At 43.7% G+C, this 18917-nt stretch overlaps 1 protein-coding gene and 1 pseudogene across 4 annotated transcripts in view; one reads left to right on the forward strand and one right to left on the reverse strand.

Moving 5' to 3' along the window:
- Positions 1-3366: 3366 nt before the first annotated feature.
- Positions 3367-7064, forward strand: LOC106589190 (NLR family CARD domain-containing protein 3-like; annotated as a pseudogene).
- A 2885-nt stretch (positions 7065-9949) lies between these two features.
- Positions 9950-18917, reverse strand: part of LOC106589412 (protein transport protein Sec24C) — a 36794-nt gene continuing 27826 nt past the window's right edge. For all 4 annotated transcript variants that reach the window (XM_014179377.2, XM_014179376.2, XM_014179375.2 and 1 more), the window contains 6 exons: positions 16120-16404; positions 15678-15796; positions 15250-15429; positions 14885-15070; positions 14695-14784; positions 9950-11609 (listed from right to left, as the gene is read on the reverse strand). In XM_014179377.2, the coding sequence (XP_014034852.2) occupies positions 11469-11609; positions 14695-14784; positions 14885-15070; positions 15250-15429; positions 15678-15796; positions 16120-16404 (1001 nt within the window). In that variant the 3' untranslated portion in view covers positions 9950-11468. The remainder of the gene's footprint in view (positions 11610-14694; positions 14785-14884; positions 15071-15249; positions 15430-15677; positions 15797-16119; positions 16405-18917) is intronic.

The following is an 18917-nucleotide window of genomic DNA, read 5'->3' on the forward strand; positions in this document are numbered from 1 at the left end:
CGGGGTCTGGTAGTAGGTGCCAAGCGGACTGGTTTGCGTCAAGAACTGCAACACTGCTGGGTTTGATGCTCAACAGTTTCCCATATGTATCAATAATGGTCCACCACCCAAAGGAAATCCAGCCAACTTGACTGTGGGAAGCATTGGAGTCAATAGGGGCCAGCATCCCTGTGGAACACTTTAGACACCTTGTAGAGTCCATGCCCCGAAGAATTTAAGCTGTTCTGAGGGGAAAAAGGGGTGCAACTCAATATTAGGAAGGTGTTCTTAATGTTTTGTACACTCAGTGTATAATTGTTTGTTTGACTATAATTGATTTCAATTAAATGAGCCAAAAATAAACAAAATCAGTGTTTGTGCAAACCACAATATGGATAAATGGATCCTTTGCCATTTTCTTGTGTAAATAGCATATGAATTGCTGTGTACAAGGAATGACATTTGTGGTTTCGATGATGTAAGACAGTTCTACTAATCTTAGGTCCTCAGAGTACGATTTGACACAGGTTGTGTTCTATTCTGCCACAGCAGCCCAAAGGACCCACTGGGCCCACTGGTTGAATCAATGTTGTTTCCACGTCATTTCAATGAAATTACGCTGAACCAACGTGGAATAGACGTTGAATTGCCCAGTGGGGAAGTTATCAGAGGGATACTAGCTTAACTGAGCTAAGAAGGTAGAGCTGTTTGGATTTGCGGGCATGTGAGGACATGAAAAAGACACCCATGACTCAACAAAACATGGTAGAGTCTGGGGAAATTACAGTTTTTTAGCAACGAACATCAAACCACAGACAGACAGCTCCCTGTTTTCATCTGCAGCACGCCACCAAGCCCATCATACAGGAAACTGTTTCACTGACTGGTACACTGGCACGAAATGACATTTGCATGAGACAGAAAACAAAGAGATGACTAATAGAGAGAGAGAGGGTGAGAGAGAGCGAGATGTAGTGATGCAAAGTGAGGGACATTTCAGAAGATAGACCGAGAAATAGTCATTCCATTTCTGCAGAGAACCCGTGTGAATATACACAACGTTTCAGTTCAACGTGTTTTAAACATGTCTGTGTCTGAAGTGTAACTTACTGTGCTCTACGATGGCGACACCTGCTCCTGGAGCAGGTTGGACATTTCACTGGTACCTGACTCAGAACGTACCAGATGGCTCTCATCTCATCCCCAAGGGCCATCTGGAGAACGCCACCAGGCAAGACACCGTGGGTACCATGGTGAACTCCCACGGCCACGATGGAGCTATGACGATCTCCCTGGAAATCATGAAGATGAATCAGAAGTGAATGGCAGATCACCAAGGGGGGTATACCGTATTCTTTCACTCCTGCACTGCTTAGTATTGCTTGAGAAAAGAAATATGCTGGAAAAATCTGTGTAGGAGTTGAGAATAAAATTGATCTTTCGCTCTCTCTGTAAAGGCTGAGATTGACGGAGCAGCTGCCTCGGTTCTTGCCTCTCCGGTCTACCTCACCTGTACATCTCAGACTGGCGGCCATGTTGTGGCCCCTTCACACCCCGGCTGCTATATTGATGGTCCAATTCACTTCAACATCAGAGTCAAACTCCATAGACGGTCAGTAGCCTACATACTTCTAAAGTATTGATGAGTTCTAAAAATTTAAATCCCCTTGCTATAAGTATTTCAACTCACTTATCTTGTTCTTTACTCTCTACTTCTCCGTCTCTCTTCTCATCACCTGCCCGTCTCACCATGTTTCAACCTGTTCCTGTAAAGACTGAGGACAACGGTAAGACAGAGAGAATGGGGTGTTTGGCAGTCTTACTGTAGATCTGTGTAGAGAAGGTTGATCGGCAGTGGTAAGATCAGGGAAACGCTTTGGGACTGAAGTTGATTTTGGTATGAAGAACCACAAGATTGCAACGTTGTCCAGCAACCTGTATTTAGAGAGCGCACGATCAAACAACCCTAAACCTGCATTATTATACTGCAGTCTCGAAACAGTTTCAGTTTGAGTGGAATATTTACTGGATAATCCACAGAACCATCTATTTTACATACACAGGAACCTTTGTATACTGTGTTTGTCACTTGTTTATTTTACCAGATGAGCGAATCGAGAGGTGCCAACTTTTGTATTATTTTTATTTAAAAATATATATTTTAACCCATCAGGGAGGACACGTCTTTTTTATTTAAATTTTTTACAGATTTTCAGCTACATGTACACACATTTTACATACACATTTTACATACATGGAGAGGTGCCAACTAAAACTCAAACTCAATCTGAAAAGGAGTTTCTACCGTGTGTTTGAAGCCTGTTTTGCATGTTATTTGGGCATTACTAGCTGTCACATATCAGTTTGCAAACAATGTCAGAAAAAAATCATTGAGTTAATAAAGCTGCATACTAACATGGTCTCTTTTTTGTTTTCTTGAGTAAGGCAGCTTCAAAATGCAGGTGTTTCAGCCTAGCTCAGTGCTTTCTGTGGTGGTGGGGGAAGCCAGCGGAAAATACAGAGCATAGGGGTTGGTCATGTTCTCTAGTTGCGCTGTGATTGGCTCTGTGTTCTGTCACTCATGGGGAGACTACGTCACCACAAAATCTACGGGGAGAGCTCGAAAATTCAAGCCCCTTGGGTGCTGCCACATATTTACATTAGAAGTGCCTATCCAAGAAGGCTCAAGGTCATTGGCCACAGATACAATTACGTCAAATCCCACTATATCTACCGCAGCTTTGATTGGACTGATCATGTCAAAAATCTTAGTTAGAAAGCTAGACTAACTGTCATCGTCATGAATCAAGTCAACAATCTACTGGCAAATCCTTTTCAATCTTTGTCAGATGAAGAGAAATTATAGATAAGACGTATCGCTGCTCATCGGGCATTGGACATAAACATTACACAACAAGTTGGAAATCGCAAATTCAACAATGAGTGGTTTGGAAGGAATCAGTGGCTATCCTAGCCTTCTATTCAGTGGAGAGGGTGTGTGGTCCAAGTCTGGGTTTAAGGGTCTCTTTCCAAGCTTAAAAGGATAAACATTCACATGCAACAGAAACATGGGCCAGAAAAGGTTGGATACATTGGCTGTGCTATCAATCCAGCATGACTTTAGCTGTGTTCAAAACAACTGGAAACTCTGAAATCTCAGACTTCAGTGAGTTCAAGACAACTGGGAACTAGGAAGAAAACGAGCTCCGACTGGGAAAATACATTTTGAATGGTCATCCAACTCGGAATTCCAAGTCGGGAACTCAGGGCTCTTTTAAGAGCTCCGATCTGAAGATCACTTACGTCATGATTCAACCTTGTTTTTGTTTTTTTAAGAGTTCCCAGTTGTCTTAAAAGCGCCATAAATCCAGACAATGCCAGACTTTGATGACAAAATTTGCCTACAAGAAGGACTGCCGTATTACTTTCTTAGCTACAGTATACATATCTCCCTGGCATATTACATCATTTATGCAGCAGCATTCAAGACATTTTTGGACCCACCTTAAGGAAGGTGGGTCCAGAAATGTCTTGTATGCTGCTGCATAAATGATGTAATATGCCAGGGAGATATGTATACTGTAGCTAAGAAAGTAATACTAAATGTATGTTGTGTAGTATGCTGTTAGTAGCCCATGTGCCTCACCATAATAATTTGGTCCCTTTCCCCCTCATAACTTAGCCTACTGTTCTGACTTGGTGGTGCAAATGTAGCCTATAGCCTGTTTTAGAGAAATGTCATCATTTAATATTGTAAGAGCTTTCACTGTCTGCTCATATGCCCACTTTATTTATCCTATGGTTCTGACTTGGTGTACAGGGAGAATACTGTAAGAATGGCCCATGTTCTGAATTATGTTGCTGTACATTTCAAAAGTGCTGAACAAATAGTTATATTGACTACGTCTGTCTTAGCTCGCTCGTTAATGTCTTAATCAAAATTACGGATTGCCTCTTATCCGCTCATCGTTCCCTTATGCCATAGTTAGTACATCTCAATTGTCAGTAGAAGCCACATTTGTTTAAGCAAGTCAGCCATACCAGCTATGTTTTTTAAAAAGGCAGTAAATGAGGCTGAATGAACTATTTCGCTGCCAGACAAGGCTCCGCTGACAGCCAGGTGTAGCGGTGGTAAGGATTCAATCCAGGGTGCTGAAAAGAAAGCTCTGCTGTTGGGACTCTGCTGTTGGGACAGCTTTATGTGGGCCCTAACAGTTTGTGGGCACCGTTTGTGGGCACCGTTTGTCACCGTTATAGTGCAATTCATTAATTGTTTAGTGTTGTGTAGTGGCTTTGCTAGCATGCATCAAACCATGTGTTGGGGAATTTGCCCCAACAAGATGTACATGCAAAAATCGCCACTGGTCTACACAGACGTACAAAGCTCAGTAATGAACATGAGGTGAGACAGCATCCAGGAGACCAGCAACACAAGAAACATCAATCAAATGCAATGACATCTTTCAACCTTCACCTGGACACGATCAACCTATCAGAACTGTTCTGACAAAAGGGAGTTGCTGACATCGGGAAAAACGTCTCAGTGCAGAAGTTCATTCTGGACTGGGCTGAAGGAAAAGCCAATCAAGATCTACAGTTGATATTTCCTCTTTCTTTTCGAGAGCTGAATTTGATGAGCAAGAAAAAAATGAGTTTTATTGAGCTTCTCTACTGATTTTTAAGGAAACAAAAGAATCAGAAATATCAAACTACAAGAAGTATCAGGTTTTGTGTTCGATGGCCTGGATGAGTGTCGACTTCCTCTAGACTTCCACAACAATGACGTATTGTTTGATAGAACTGAGTCAACCTCAGTGGACGTACTGCTAACAAACCTCATCAAGGGGAATCTGCTTCCCTCTGCTCAACTTTGGATAACCTCCCGACTTGCAGCAGACAATCAGATCCCTCCCTGAGTGTGTTGACCAGATGACAGAGGTAAGAGGGTTCAATGACCCACAAAAGGAGGAGTACTTCAGGAAGAGAATCAGTGATGAGAACCTGGTCAGCAGAATTATCACACACATAAAGACATCAAGAAGCCTCTACATCATGTGCCACATACCTGTATTCTGTTGGATCGCAGCCACCGTTCTGGAGAAAAATCTGGTAAAAGCAGAGAGTGGAGAGACGCCGAAGAACCTGACACAGATGTACTCACATTTCCTGGTATTTCAAGAGAAAGACGTGTCATATGCTTCACAGAAGAGGAAACCTTGGCTCTGACTCGATGAGAAAGAGCATCAGGTCCCTGGGAAAACTGGCTTTCCAACAGCTGGAGAAAGGCAACCTGATCTTCTATGAGGAAGACGTGAAAGAGTGTGGCATAAACGTCAGGGAGGCGTCTGTGTACTCAGGAGTGTGCACTGAGATCTTCAGTGAGGAACTGACCCTGAGCCAGGGAAATGTTTTCTGCTTTGTCCATCTCAGTATTCAGGAGTTTATGGCTGCTCTGTATGTGTTTCTCATATTCTTCAGTGACAATGTGAATCTATTAGCCAAACAGCAATCCTTTTTTTTATTTTCCATTCAGAGATTCATCTTCAACCAGCTTTTACAAAGCAGCAGTGGAAAAGGCCATACAGAGTGAATGGACACCTGGACCCGTTCCTCCGATTCCTTCTGGGCCTCTCACTGGAGTCCAATCAGATTCTCCTACGAGACTTGCTAACTCAGAGGATATGCGGATCACAGACCAACAATGAAACAGTCAAACACATTAAAGATCATTTCAAGGAGAATCCCTTTCAAGAAAGATGCATCAATCTATTCCACTGTCTGAATGAACTACATGACCATTCTCTAGTGGAGGAGATCCAAAGCCACCTGGGCTCAGGAAGTCTATCTAGAGCCAAACTCTCACCTGCACAGTGGTCAGCACTGGTCTTTGTGTTGCTGACTTCAGAAGAGGAGCTGGGTGAGTTTGACCTAAAGAAATACTCCAGATCAGAGGAGGGTCTTCTGAGGCTGCTGCCGGTAATCAAAGCCTCCAGAACAGCCCTGTGAGTACAAAATCAACAGCAATACCTCAGATCACATCAACAGACACTGCACACACTCTTCTCACTCTTTCGGTTTAGTCAGGTTAAGAGTTGAGTTTATCCATTATATTTCTTAGGCTGAATCGACGCAAACTCACAGAGAGATGCTGTGAAGCATTGGCCTCAGCTCTTAGTACAAACTCCTCACACCAGAGAGAGCTGGACATGAGTGACAATGACCTGTAGGATTCAGGGGTGAAGCTGCTCTCTTCTGGACTGGCAAGTCCACACTGTAAACTGTAAACACTGGGCAGTCCAGACAGTAAACTGTAAACACTGGGCAGTCCAGACTGTAAACGGTAAACACTGGGCAGTCCAGACAGTAAACTGTAAACACTGGGCAGTCCAGACAGTAAACTGAAGATAGTAAGGCGAGTGTTTTATAAACAGTCTGGTTATACTGGTAAAAAACAAGTATATAAATGTAATATTTGCTTGTCACCACTTTTAGAGGCAGCTAAAATGTTACAAGTTTTTCTCTTTTTGTTTAAAGGTTTTCACTTTGTACTTTCACAGAGGAAGGATGTGCTTTTCTAGCGTCCTCTCTCAATTCCAACCCCTCACACCTGAGAGAGCTGGACCTGAGCTACAATCACCCAGGAGACTCAGGAGTGAAGCTTCTCTCTGCTGTAATGGAAGATCCACACTGTAAACTGAGGAAAGAATGAGTGTGTAAAAAAAAAAGCCATTAACTCGGTTTGGGATTGAGTGAGACTGTGAATCTCAGCCCTGTTTTACTGCCTCTCTCTCTGACAGTGTGGCGTACTGCGCTGAGTTCAGGATCAGACCAGGACCACAGAGATGTATGTACAGTATGGGTATGTGATATTCTACTATGAGTTTCATATTTTTTTGCCAGATACCTGTGACCTCAGACTGGACCCAAACACAGCACACAGAGAGCTCTCGCTGACTGCGGAGAACAGGAAGGTGACGCGAGGGAAAGAGCAGCCGTTTCCTGATCACCCAGGGAGATTTGACTACTGGAGGAAGCTGCTGTGTAGAGAGGGTCTGACTGGGCGCTACTATTGGGAGACAGAGTGAAGTGGGATCAGCAGGAGAGGAGGGACATGACTGCTGGTTTTGGATGAAGCCGTGTGTCCTGGAGTCTGAACTGCTCTAATGACAGTTACACTACATGGCACAATGACAAGAGCACTGCCATAACCGTCTCCTCTCTCTTAAAAATAGTAGGAGTGTATCTAGACTGGCACTCTGTCCTTCTACAGTGTCTCCTCTAACACACTGACCCACCTGCACACGTTCACTGAGCCCTTCTATCCAGGGTTTAGGCTAGGCTGGGTGGACTCGTCAGTGTCCCTGTGTCAGGTAGAATAGCCTCCCTGGAGGAACACCTGAGACTTCAGGGAGATCACACGTGTTTTTGTGTGTGTAACATACAGTAGATGACAAAGATAACGTAACCCCTAAACCTATATTCACATATGTGCTTTGAACCACACTAGACCTGACTGATAATGTGATGATAAATGAATGATAATCGGATTAAAGTACATGCTTTTAAAGAAGCAAGAGTTTTACTATTGTTCTGTAACATTGTTTATTAGCTCCACCTGGTCCTGGACTAGTGTTGGCTTTAGTAGCAGTGCTCTGCCTGACCTTTCACCCAGCTGTTACCTACTAGGATCCCTATACAGTTGCAGCCAAATACAGTGAGCTCCAAAAGGTACTGGGACAGTGAGACATTTTAGGTTGTTTTGGCTCTGTACTCCAGCACTTTGGATATGATACAATGAATACAAGGCTAAAGCTCAGACTGTCAGCTTTCATTTTAGGGTATTTTCATCCACATCGGACGAACCGTTTTGAGACGGCACTTTTTGTACATAGTCCCCGCATTTTAGGGGACCAAAGGTATTGGGACAAATTCACTTCTTTGTAGAGTGCCATTCAAAAGTTCAGACACACCTACTCATTCAGAGGGGTTGGTTGAAATGGGGAAGACATTTCAGTTGAATACATTCAGTTGGACAACTGACTAGGTATCCCCCTTTTGTTCTTTTCAAGGGTTTTTCTTTATTTTGACTATTTTCTACATTGCAGAATAATAGTGAAGACATCAAAACTATGACATAACACACATGGAATCCAAAATGACAATACATTATTTCCCATTCATTTCTATTGGATACAAAAATTATCTGAAACACAACCAAAACAGCAAATGCATCCCAAAAATGTGTAGAGTCACAAGCTTGATGTAATCATTGCATGCTTGGAATATGGGACCAAATAATAAACTTTTGACTACTCAAACACAAGTGAATGTCTTTTTTTTTTGATCCCCTAAAATAGGGGGGATTATGTACAAAAGTGTTGTAATTTTTAAAAGGTTCACCAGATATGGATGAAAATGAAAGCTGTCAGTCTGCACTTTAACCTCAGTCATTGTATCATTTCAAATCCCAAGTGCTGGAGTACAAAGCCAAAACAACAAAAATGGTCAGTCTCAATACTTTGATCTCACCGATTGACACTTTTCAAAAAAAAATTCCCTATTTCTTTTCAAATAACTTGAACAAAAAAAATAAAAATTCACAGAACCATTTTATTTTCTAAATTAAAATGGTAAACTTAAGACAATTGGCATGGACAAAATCATTGGCTCCCCTGTAGCTAGTACATGGTTGCACAGCTTTTGGCAAAAAATAACTGCAGACAAATGCTTCTTGTAGCCATCAATGAGCTTGTTGCACCTTTCGACTAGCAATTTGTCCCAGTCTTCAGCAGCAAACTGCTCTAATTCTTGAATGTTTTCGGGGTGTCCAACACCAACTGCTTTTTTCAGCTCTCGCCATAGATGTGATTTATATCTGGACTCTTCGCTGGCCACTCCATCCTTCAACAGAGACCGTTTTTGGACACCGGGTTGAACATTTCACTCCAAAACACCTTGGTAATCTGCTGTTTTCATGATGTCTTGCATATGTTCAAAGCCCCCAGTACCAGAGACCGCAAAGAAACTCAACATTATCAAACCTTCCCTGTGTTTGATTGTAGGGAGGGTGTTATTTTCTTGAATGTTTCATTTGGTCGTTGGTAGACATTGGAAGCCCCTCCTGCTGAACTTCTCAAAAACCCACCAAAACAAATCTAAAGCCTGTGGAAAATGTTCTGTACCAATGAAACAAAATTAGAGCTCTTTGACAATACAGATCAGAGCAGTTACAATACAACCCCCCCCCCCACAATCAAACATGGGGGTGGTTTGGTAATACTGTGGGGTTGATTTTCTGGTACTGGGGGCCTTAAACGTGAGCAAGGCATCTTGAAAATCAGCAGAATATCTGGTGTTGAGTCCAATGTTCAACCCTGTGTCCAAAAACATGTGTCTCCAATGAAGGCTCTGGGTCTTCCAGCAGGACAACCCCAAACACACATCAAAAAGTACCCAGGAATGGTTCAAGAAGTAACACTGGACCATTCTAGAGTGGCCAGCCAAGAGTCCAGATGTAAATCACATCTATGGCGAGAGCTGAAAACAGCAGTTGGTGGAGGGCATCCCTAGAACAGTTTGCTGCTGAAGAGTGGGACAAATTGCCAGTAGTAAGGCGCATCAAGCTCATTGATGTTACAAGAAACATTTGTCTGCAGTTCTTGGCCAAAGGCTGTGCAACCAAATACTATCTCCGGGTTACCAATACCTTAAGCAGACAAAAATAAAATTGGTTCTGCAATGTTGAAAATCCAATAAGGTGTGGAAACCAACACTTTAGAATAGGGAATTATTTCAGAAAAGCTCAAGGGTGTCAATATATTTGGCTGCAACTGTATATAGTGCACTACTTTTTATCAGTCTTAAATCAGGTGCAATTTATGAGTGACAAACAGTTTGGCTAGGAAAAAAATTCCCTTACTGTAACCATAGCACCGACAAGCCAATGAGAGCAGGCATGGGAGAAGCATGGCATGGTGATTCAATAACTTTATTAACAGTCCAGGAGGCACTGACAAAAAAAAACAGAAAAGGAAAACTTAAGATCAGTCAGTCAGAAAGAAGGTCCATTCAACAGAGAGATGGGTCAGAGAAGAGGGCAGCACACCAACACTGTGTTAAAATATGACAATGAAAATAAATGCGAAAGTCAGTATTGTGTCGACGGATCCCTCTTTTCCTTTCGTTTAGAGAAATTCACCAGGATCTGCCTCCAGAACCCCACACACTCACACACAGACTAAGCTGCACACCTAGACGGAACAAAAAGCGGGACTGCTTTTGTGTGAGCAGCAGCGACGGACAGGACTGACAAACCACAGCATTTGACGCAGGTGTTTAAAACGGAGGATTTAATTCTGTACAGGTTATAGACGTAGGTTATATGTGTAAATATGAACTTGAGGTTCTATAGCAGACAGTCCACAGTGTGGGACAACTCAGACACAGCTGTATGTGGAGCACAGGGTCGTGTTCAGCAAGGTACAACGTAGCAAAAACATTCTGCAACGGAAACCAAAACAAAAGTACTTCCCCCGTTTCAAATCGTTTTCTCCTGTTTCGTGCCTACTGAACATGACCATGCGACCCACCATTATTCTCATCACTCGTTCTCTGGCTGACCTCAATTTTGAGAAGCACAGCCAGTCACTCCTTCCCTTCACAGACAGGACAATACAGACAGGAAGACAAACAGGCATCATGTCAGAGAATGGTGTCGAGCTGATACAGACGTTAATAAACATGACACACACACCTCAACCAAACAGTCTATACTGTGTGAGTCATAGTGGGACCCCCACGCTGGTTGAATGTTCAACCCCCTCACCTCTGGATGATTAGATGCATAGACTTTTATTGGGAGTTTAACCTCAAATCACAGATTCTCTCTATATACTCCTCCCTCTCTCCTATTGCCTCAATAGTGTTTGTAAGTCAGAGCGCGCGCACACACACACACACACACACACACACACACACACACACACACACCGAGGCCATGTCTGAGGGAGAGAGAATAAGACAAATAGAAAAATAATTCTAGAGATGGAAAAAAAAAAAACATTTATTTAATGTCATGTATAGTTTGTCATCTTCAGCTCTACTGGGTCTGAATCATACAAAAAGAGAGTTTCTACCAGCGGCCGGTACACCCACAACAGCCTTTCAGTGCTAGTGTTAGACAGAACACCTACTACAATCAACAGCAACTCTCTCCCTCACACACACACACACACACTCTCTCACAAAATACACACACACCTCCATTGGCCAGTGGATCAGCTCCAGCTGTTTTAGAGCCTGACGTTAGGAATAGTAGAGTCGTATGAGGACACACACGGAATCTGCCACGAGGCTGTGTATGTGTCTCCGGCCTCTCGCTGACAGAGGGGGAGGGGTTAAGTTTATTAGGTAAATGAAAGATAAAGCGCATCGGGGGAAGGGGGGTGAGAGGCGCCGGGGTCAGGTTTGAAGGATCAGAAATCAGGCTCCTAGCTGAGTAGCTGGCGGATCTCCTTGTGCATGTGACACAGGAAGTCGACGTAGGAAGCTCCTCCGCTGGTGCTCTTGTCCTCACACAGGAAGTGCTTAAAGATTAGCTCCGCCTTGTCCTCCTGCTTCACCACCATCAACTACAGACACGTGTGGAGAGAGAAAGAGATGTTAACACACACACACACACACAACCTTATGCTTCTGTACTACAACCAGGGATCTCCTTTTTCTTTTTCTACTTCGAAAAAAAAATGTCAAACTAGGGAGGAGGACCGATTGTCCTCTTGTTTTCCTTCACGTTTTCACTTTCAAATCTCACTTTAATAGAAAAACAACAGAATTGGATGTTCCAAGTCCACAACAATGCTTAAACCACATCAGGGGACCATTTTGTAGGTCTGGGGAAAAAGCTGAGAAATGTAGCCATTTCAGTGTAGTTACCCTTTAATTCAGCGAAGTGATGTTTCTGTAGGGCACTTGTGGCGTTTTCAAAACAAATGGTGACTGGATGATGCAAATAATCATGAATCTGCCAGGAATGCATAGGCTACTTTGTAGTTACCTTTTAATTGCTTTTCCCATGTACCCGAAAACGGTCAGGCGATCATTAGCAGCATCGCTAACGGCTTCACAACGTAGTAGACATGAGCCCTGCGTGTGTGAGTAGGGCCTAACATTCATTCTAATTTACTAGTGACCCACCCGGGCCAGTGCCAACAAAGCTACTGGCCAGATTACATTTTAAAAATCTTACAGGAAAGCGAATGACGCGTGCATCATCTCAATAGCCTGTGATTTCATTTTTCATTTGCGGGCTGGGCAAGTAGCCTATACAGGGTTCATACTGACATTGGCAAGTCAAAGTCAAGGACTTTAGGACTTTTTCAAGCACTTAATTGTGACAACTGCTGATGTAGAAAAGGGCTTTATAAATACATTTGAGTCATTGATTTGTAATTTAAGGTCCTACATTTTATATTTAAAATGTTGTAATAGCCTAGAGAAGAAGAAAGAAAACTCAAATTGTATGCATTCCCAGAATAATGCTCGTTTTAATAGGACTTAACAGCATTATGCATTGACACTCACATTATTTGAATCTGTTAGAATAATGCGAGCATTGCCTGACTAAAAATCGAAATAATTTGTCACATGCACCGGACATAACAGGTGTAGACTCTACAGTGAAATGCTTACTTATGATCCCTTTCCCAACAATGCAGAGTTAAAAAGTAATACAAAATGTGCATGTGTGTGTGAGCGTATGTAGTGTGTGTGTGTGAGATGGAGTGTCAGAGTAGTATGTGTGTGGGTCAAGTCCAGTGAGTGTGTATAGAGTCAGTGCAAAAAATAAATATAGTCCAGGTAGCCATTTGATTAACTGTTCAGTCTTATGGCTTGGGTGGGGTAGAAGCTGTTCAAGAGTATTTTGGTCCCAGACTTGGCCCGAGTGATGTACAGGACCGTACACACCATCCTCTGCAGCGCCTTGAGGTCGGACGCCAAGCAGCTGCCATACCAAGCGGTGACGCAGCCTGTCAAGAAGCTTACAATGGTGCAGCTGTAGAACTGTTTGAGGATCTGAGGGCCCATGCCAAATCTTTTCAGCCTCCTGAGGGGGAAGTGGCATTGTCGTGCCCTCTTTACGACTGTGTTGGTGTGTTTGGACCATGAAAGGTCCTTAGTGATGTGGACACAGGAACTTGAAGCTCTCGACCAGCTCCACCACAGCCGTGTCGATGTGAATGGGGTCGTGCTCGGCCCGCCGTTTCGTATAGTTCACGATCATCTATTTTGTCTGGCTGACATTAAGGGAGAGGTTGTTGTCCTGGCACCACACTGCCATCCTCCCTATAGGCTCTCATCATCGTCAATCAGGCTCCCACCATCGTGAATGTTGGCAAACTTAATGGTATTTGAGTTGTGCGCGGCCACGCAGTCATGGGTGAACAGGGAGTACAGGAGGAGACAAAGCACATACCCCTGTGTGGCCCCTGTGCTGAGGGTCAGCGTGGCAGAGGTGAGGTTGCCTACCCTCACCACCTGGGGGCGACCCGTCAGGAAGTCCAGGATCCAGTTGCAGAGGGAGGTGTTCAGTCCCAGGGGCCTGAGCTTGGAGGACACTACACTGTTGAACGCTGAGTAGTCAATGAACAGCATTCTCACGTAGGTGTTCCATTTGTCCAGGTGGAGAAGGGCAGTGTGGAGTGTAACAGACATTGCGTCATCGGTGGTTCGTGAACTGGACTGGGTCTCAGGTGTCTGGGATGATGGTGTTGATGTAAGGGATGGCCAGCCTTTCAAAACATTTCATGGCTACAGATGCGAGTGCTACTGGGCGATAGTCATCTAGACAGGTTACCTTGGTTACACGGACGATGGTGGTCTGCTTGAAATATGTAGGTATTACAGACTGGGTCAGGGAGAGGTTGAAAATGTCAGTCAAGACACTTGCCAGCTGGTCAGCGCATGCTCTGAGTACGCATCAGGGTAATCTGTCTGTTAACCTGTTTAAAAGTTTTACTTGCATAGGCTACAGAGAGCGTGATCACACCGTCGCCTGGTGCTCTCATACATGGGTCGTTGTTGCTTGCCTCGAAGCGAGCATAAAAAAGGCATTTAGCTTGTTTGTTAGGCTCACGTCACTGGGCAGCTCGCAAGATGGTTTTCCCTTTGTAATCTGTGATAGTTTGCAAGCCCTGCCACCTCCGTCGAGCATCAGAGCCGGTGTAGTACGATTCGAACTTAGTCCTGTATTGACACTGCCTGTTTGATGATTCAGCGTCGCTGGTACTTCCTCTGAGTTTTTGCTTGTAAGCAGGAATCAGGAGGATAGAGTTATGGTCAGATTTGCCAAATGGAGGGAGATCTTTGTATGCATCTCTGTGTGTGGAGTAAAGGTGATCTAGAGTTTTTTTTGCCTCTAGTTGTACAGATGACATGCTGGTAGAAATTAGTTAAGAGATTTCAGTTGTCATGCATTAAATAGACAGCTTTATCCAAACAAACACACGTATGAAGTGTGTCCATGTGGTAGTTAGTCTCACAAAAGGTGTAATGCATGCCAATTAAAAATGTGTGTTGCACTGCCAAGTCAAACGGTTGCAACGTGACTGTTTTGGTCGCAGTATTGAATCCTGACAAGGCAGAAATAGAGACGGAAAGATACAGAGGGAAGAAAGAGAAGAGAGACAGAGACAAAGAGAGGTAGTGGAGTCTGACCTTCATGTATCGTGACCGTTGTGATCTGAAGGAGTCGATGATCTCTCGGAGTCTCTGGGAGAACGGGTTGTCCAGCTCCGGCAGACGCGTCTGGAACACAACACACACATTTAGGAGATAGCAACACACCCACACACTTAAAATCAAGACAATGATTTGTAAGAAGTTGAAGTCTGTGTGTGTGTCTCACCATGTTGGGGTCTATCTGGCTGAAGGTGGGCGTTCCAAAGATGTTGCTAAGCAGCTCCTGCTGAGCATTGGCTCCCACCCACAGGAAGAGGTGGAGCCCTGTCTCCAGGAGGTAGACTCCGCCCTTGGACAGGCGCTCCTCTGAGTTACGCACTGCCATTGGCAACGACCCTCCATCCAACTTCACCTGAGATGGAAAGGTACTCGATTAACACACGATTTAACAAACTGATTTCACATTGACGTAATATGTTCTTACATGTTTGCTTCAGCAAAGTAAGATGGTGCCTTGTCATGCCAAATGAGGCTGATTGAAGTGAATTCGAGAGACAGAAAGAGAGCGAGTTGGAGAGCAGGGTCTCTCACCAGGGGCAGTAGGCGGGGATAGAAGAAGATGTGGCTCTCTGATACGTCCATACAGCTGAGCAGCTGTCTCAGGTAGGCTCTGTCATCCAATGAGACGTCAGCTCCCGGCTGCAGCACGTCGCTCTTCAACACACAGTTCAGATAGACCGGCAGCAGCTTCATACACTCTGGTAGGATCAGCTACAAAAGGAGAGAGGGGAAGGGATTGAGTGTGTAAGTTTTTGGGGTGTGGGGGGGGGTTGATTTGTGTGAGAGACTGACCGATCTGACTGGCATAGGAGGTGCAGTGTGTGGGTGGTAATGGGGTGAATGTATAGTGTTTGTGTATGTATGTGTACAGTGTTTGTGAATGGTGTCCGGGGGGGTGGTGTGTATGGGGTGCGTGTCACTGACTTGTCCAATAGGGGGTGTATGTGTGAGTGACTGACCTGGCCGGCAGACGAGGGACTGGCACAGTTCTTGCGGTAGCAGGCCAGAATCTGGGCACACTGGTTCACCATGGTGTCTCTCACTGTCTTGGTGGGGGTGTTCAATATGCTGCGGTACGCTACACACAGACACAGAGAAAAAAGGACCGTTGGTTTCCATTTCCGGACATAAAGAAAAGCCCTTAAGTTGGTTTGAATCCTACTGGTATCAATCACATCTACAGTATCTCACATCTAAAGTAGATGTAGGTGTTCGGTGATTGGACCCCTGCTGATCTTTATACATTCTTTCTCTTGATAACGTAATCTCGAAACATACTAGCCAATTTCACGGCTGTATAGACGGAGGTATAGGGGGAGACGTATAGGGGGAGACGGATAGGAGGAGACGGATAGGGGGAGACGGATAGGGGGAGACGGATAGTGAGCGTGTGATACTGACCATACTTGGAGAAGAAGTTGATGATTGTGTCCGTCTCGCAGTTCCGGTAGAGGTCGGCGAGCTGGGAGCAGCAGTTGACCGCCATGTTGTGGACCCGCAGACGCCGCTGACCACTACAGCTGGTGTACAACACCGCGCACTGCATGAGCGCCCCGGTGTCCTCGCTGAGCTTGTCGTCGTGGCGGAATTCCACGGTAACAGTCTTGTCACAGTCCAGTCCTGCCAGCTCCACGTCGGTCGTATTGCTCATAAAGAACGAGCCGAAGAAATCTGTCGCTCTGATACCTGGAGGAGAGGATGTTATGACGGCAGTGAATAACACCACTAGGTGAAGAGTGAGTGTGTACAGACAGACAGACGGCAATACAAATTGTTCCAGAGAGACATAGAATAAAGTTATCTTCATCATAGAAATGCCACCATGAAATTCACCAAACAATATTTTGAAAGAGGAAGCAAAGTACTTTAAGCATACATTTTCTTTTCAGTCTCCTCCATCTCCACTAAACAAAGTTACCTGTATCGATTTTGTTTCTTCTATTAATAATGTAAAAATGTACAGAAAGACTCATGTGAAAGCCAAATTATAGAGGAGGAACTTCTTGATGCAATTAAAGCCTTTTAAGTCTGGGGCTGGATGGCATACCAGTGGAGGTACACCAATCCTTTGTTGATGTACTCAGAGGACCGTTGTAAGCATGTTTTAACCACTCCTATAAAAATAGTAGATGATCAGATACTCAACAAGGTCTGATTTCATTATTACTGAAACAGGAACCAAGTGGTAAATATAAAGACTTGGAGGCCCCTTACACTTCAGTGTTGTGACTAAGGCTGTTGCGGTGACCGTACTACCGCCACACCGGCGGTCACGAGTCATGAAGGCAGTCAAATTCCACGTGACCGTTTAGTCACGATAATTAGGCTTCTCCAAGCTCTGATGCTGCTGCTGGTCATTAGTAGCCTACCAAAACAAGCTAGGGCTCTATTGTCCCTCTAGTCACTGACATCAATGCAAAATCTAATCAAACACTTACTGGGAGCCCAAGAGCTCATGTTGCGCAACATTTATATAGGCTATGCAATTGCGAGAGAAAACAGAGTGAGGATCCCATCAGGCCTACTATATTTATTTCTCAACTTTCCGTATAATAAGCACATTGCTTCTTTTACAACAGGAGTACAGCCTACCTGGCTGGCATGAAAATGAACCATGGGAAAAGCTTCCGCCATTCGCTATTTAAGTGCAAAGATGACATGTATTTTTCCCCCCTTTATAATAAAAGCGTCACATGGATAATTGCATTTGCGGTCACTTTAGATAATGGGTTATAGCCTACTACCATGTGTGCATTGCTGCGCTTATAATGTGAAGAAATAGCCTAATAGTTTATCAACATTTTAAGCTAAACGGTCTGATCTGTTGCATCAGCCACATTGCATAAAAAAAGTTGATTCTAGTGGTTGTATTCATTTGGGCTCTATTGCAACCCACAACGGTTCCAGACTATGTTTGGAATATTTATTTCTCGCATAGAGCGTCGACTTTTCTACTATGGGGGAAAGTAGATTGACATGCTGTTCGTTAGGCCTACTCATCAAGTTGTCTAACGAAAAGAAAATGTTGACAGTTATTCCAATATCTTCAATATGCACCTCGGAATTGGATAAGGAAGCGTGCAGTTGCGTCCCCGACGTGTGGGTCTTCACTTCTAGCCTGTGAGAAAGACCCGATCACGTGATGGAGAGCCATATGAGTGAGAGGTGATTCGGAGCGCATTGAGAAGGGCACAACGCAAAAGGTAGGGATTTTTTTAGGGTGCATTGCAGCCACACAAAGGGGATGCCGCCGTGAAATTCTAGGCATTATCAAGTGCTTGTCAAATTGTGAACGAGTGACTGATGGGCGCAAAAAACAAAGCAGAGCTCATTTAGTTGTTTGGAGAACAACTAAAGTTACATTAACTAAATTAAGCATATACGAATAACTATTTATTTGTTAACGCTCAAAGAATAGCCGCTTGTGCGCACTCCAAATCGTTTGGAGAAAATATCCTTTCTATGTTACTCAGCTTTGTTCAATTGTATTCTTCCTACTATAAAAGAAAGCCACAGAATTCTAACCAAATATTGTCTGCTAAATGAACTAGTGTAGTCCACAGCCATATGACATAGCCAGATCAGTGCCTAACAATTCAGAGTATGCTATTCTGTTCTTCTGAAATAGACTACATTTTCTTCATATCATGCTTCTTTAGACCCGTCTGTAATAAATACTGGATATATTGTGATGCCCTAGTTGTGATGCAAAAAATTCTGCCAAAACGCATATAATTAAAAAAGGGTATTGTGGGATATTATTTATTCTAATCAGCCAGGTTTTTTTACATGGACGATACATTGGAGATAATATAAGACAAGTACTGGAAACAATAGGACATTATGAAAAATCTGGGAAACCAGGCCTGGTGTTCATAGGAGACTTTGAAAAGGCTTTTGATAAACTACAACTGGAATTTATATATAAATGCCTGGTATATTTAAGTTTTGGAGAATCTCATACAAATGGGTTAAAGTTATGTATAGTTACCCTAGGTGTAAAATAGTAAATAATGGCTACTTCTCAGAAAGTATTCAACTGTCAAGAAGAGTAGTGCAAGGTTTTCCACTAATCAGCATATTCATTTATTATAGCCAGCGAAATGTTAGCTATTAAAAATAAAAGGTGTCAATGTACGCTGATGATTCATGTTCTCTTTTTAATCCACAATTTGGATCCCTCCACAGCAGATCTAGAT

This window comes from Salmo salar, chromosome ssa28 (assembly GCF_905237065.1).
Source record: "Salmo salar chromosome ssa28, Ssal_v3.1, whole genome shotgun sequence".
NCBI lineage: Eukaryota > Metazoa > Chordata > Actinopteri > Salmoniformes > Salmonidae > Salmo > Salmo salar.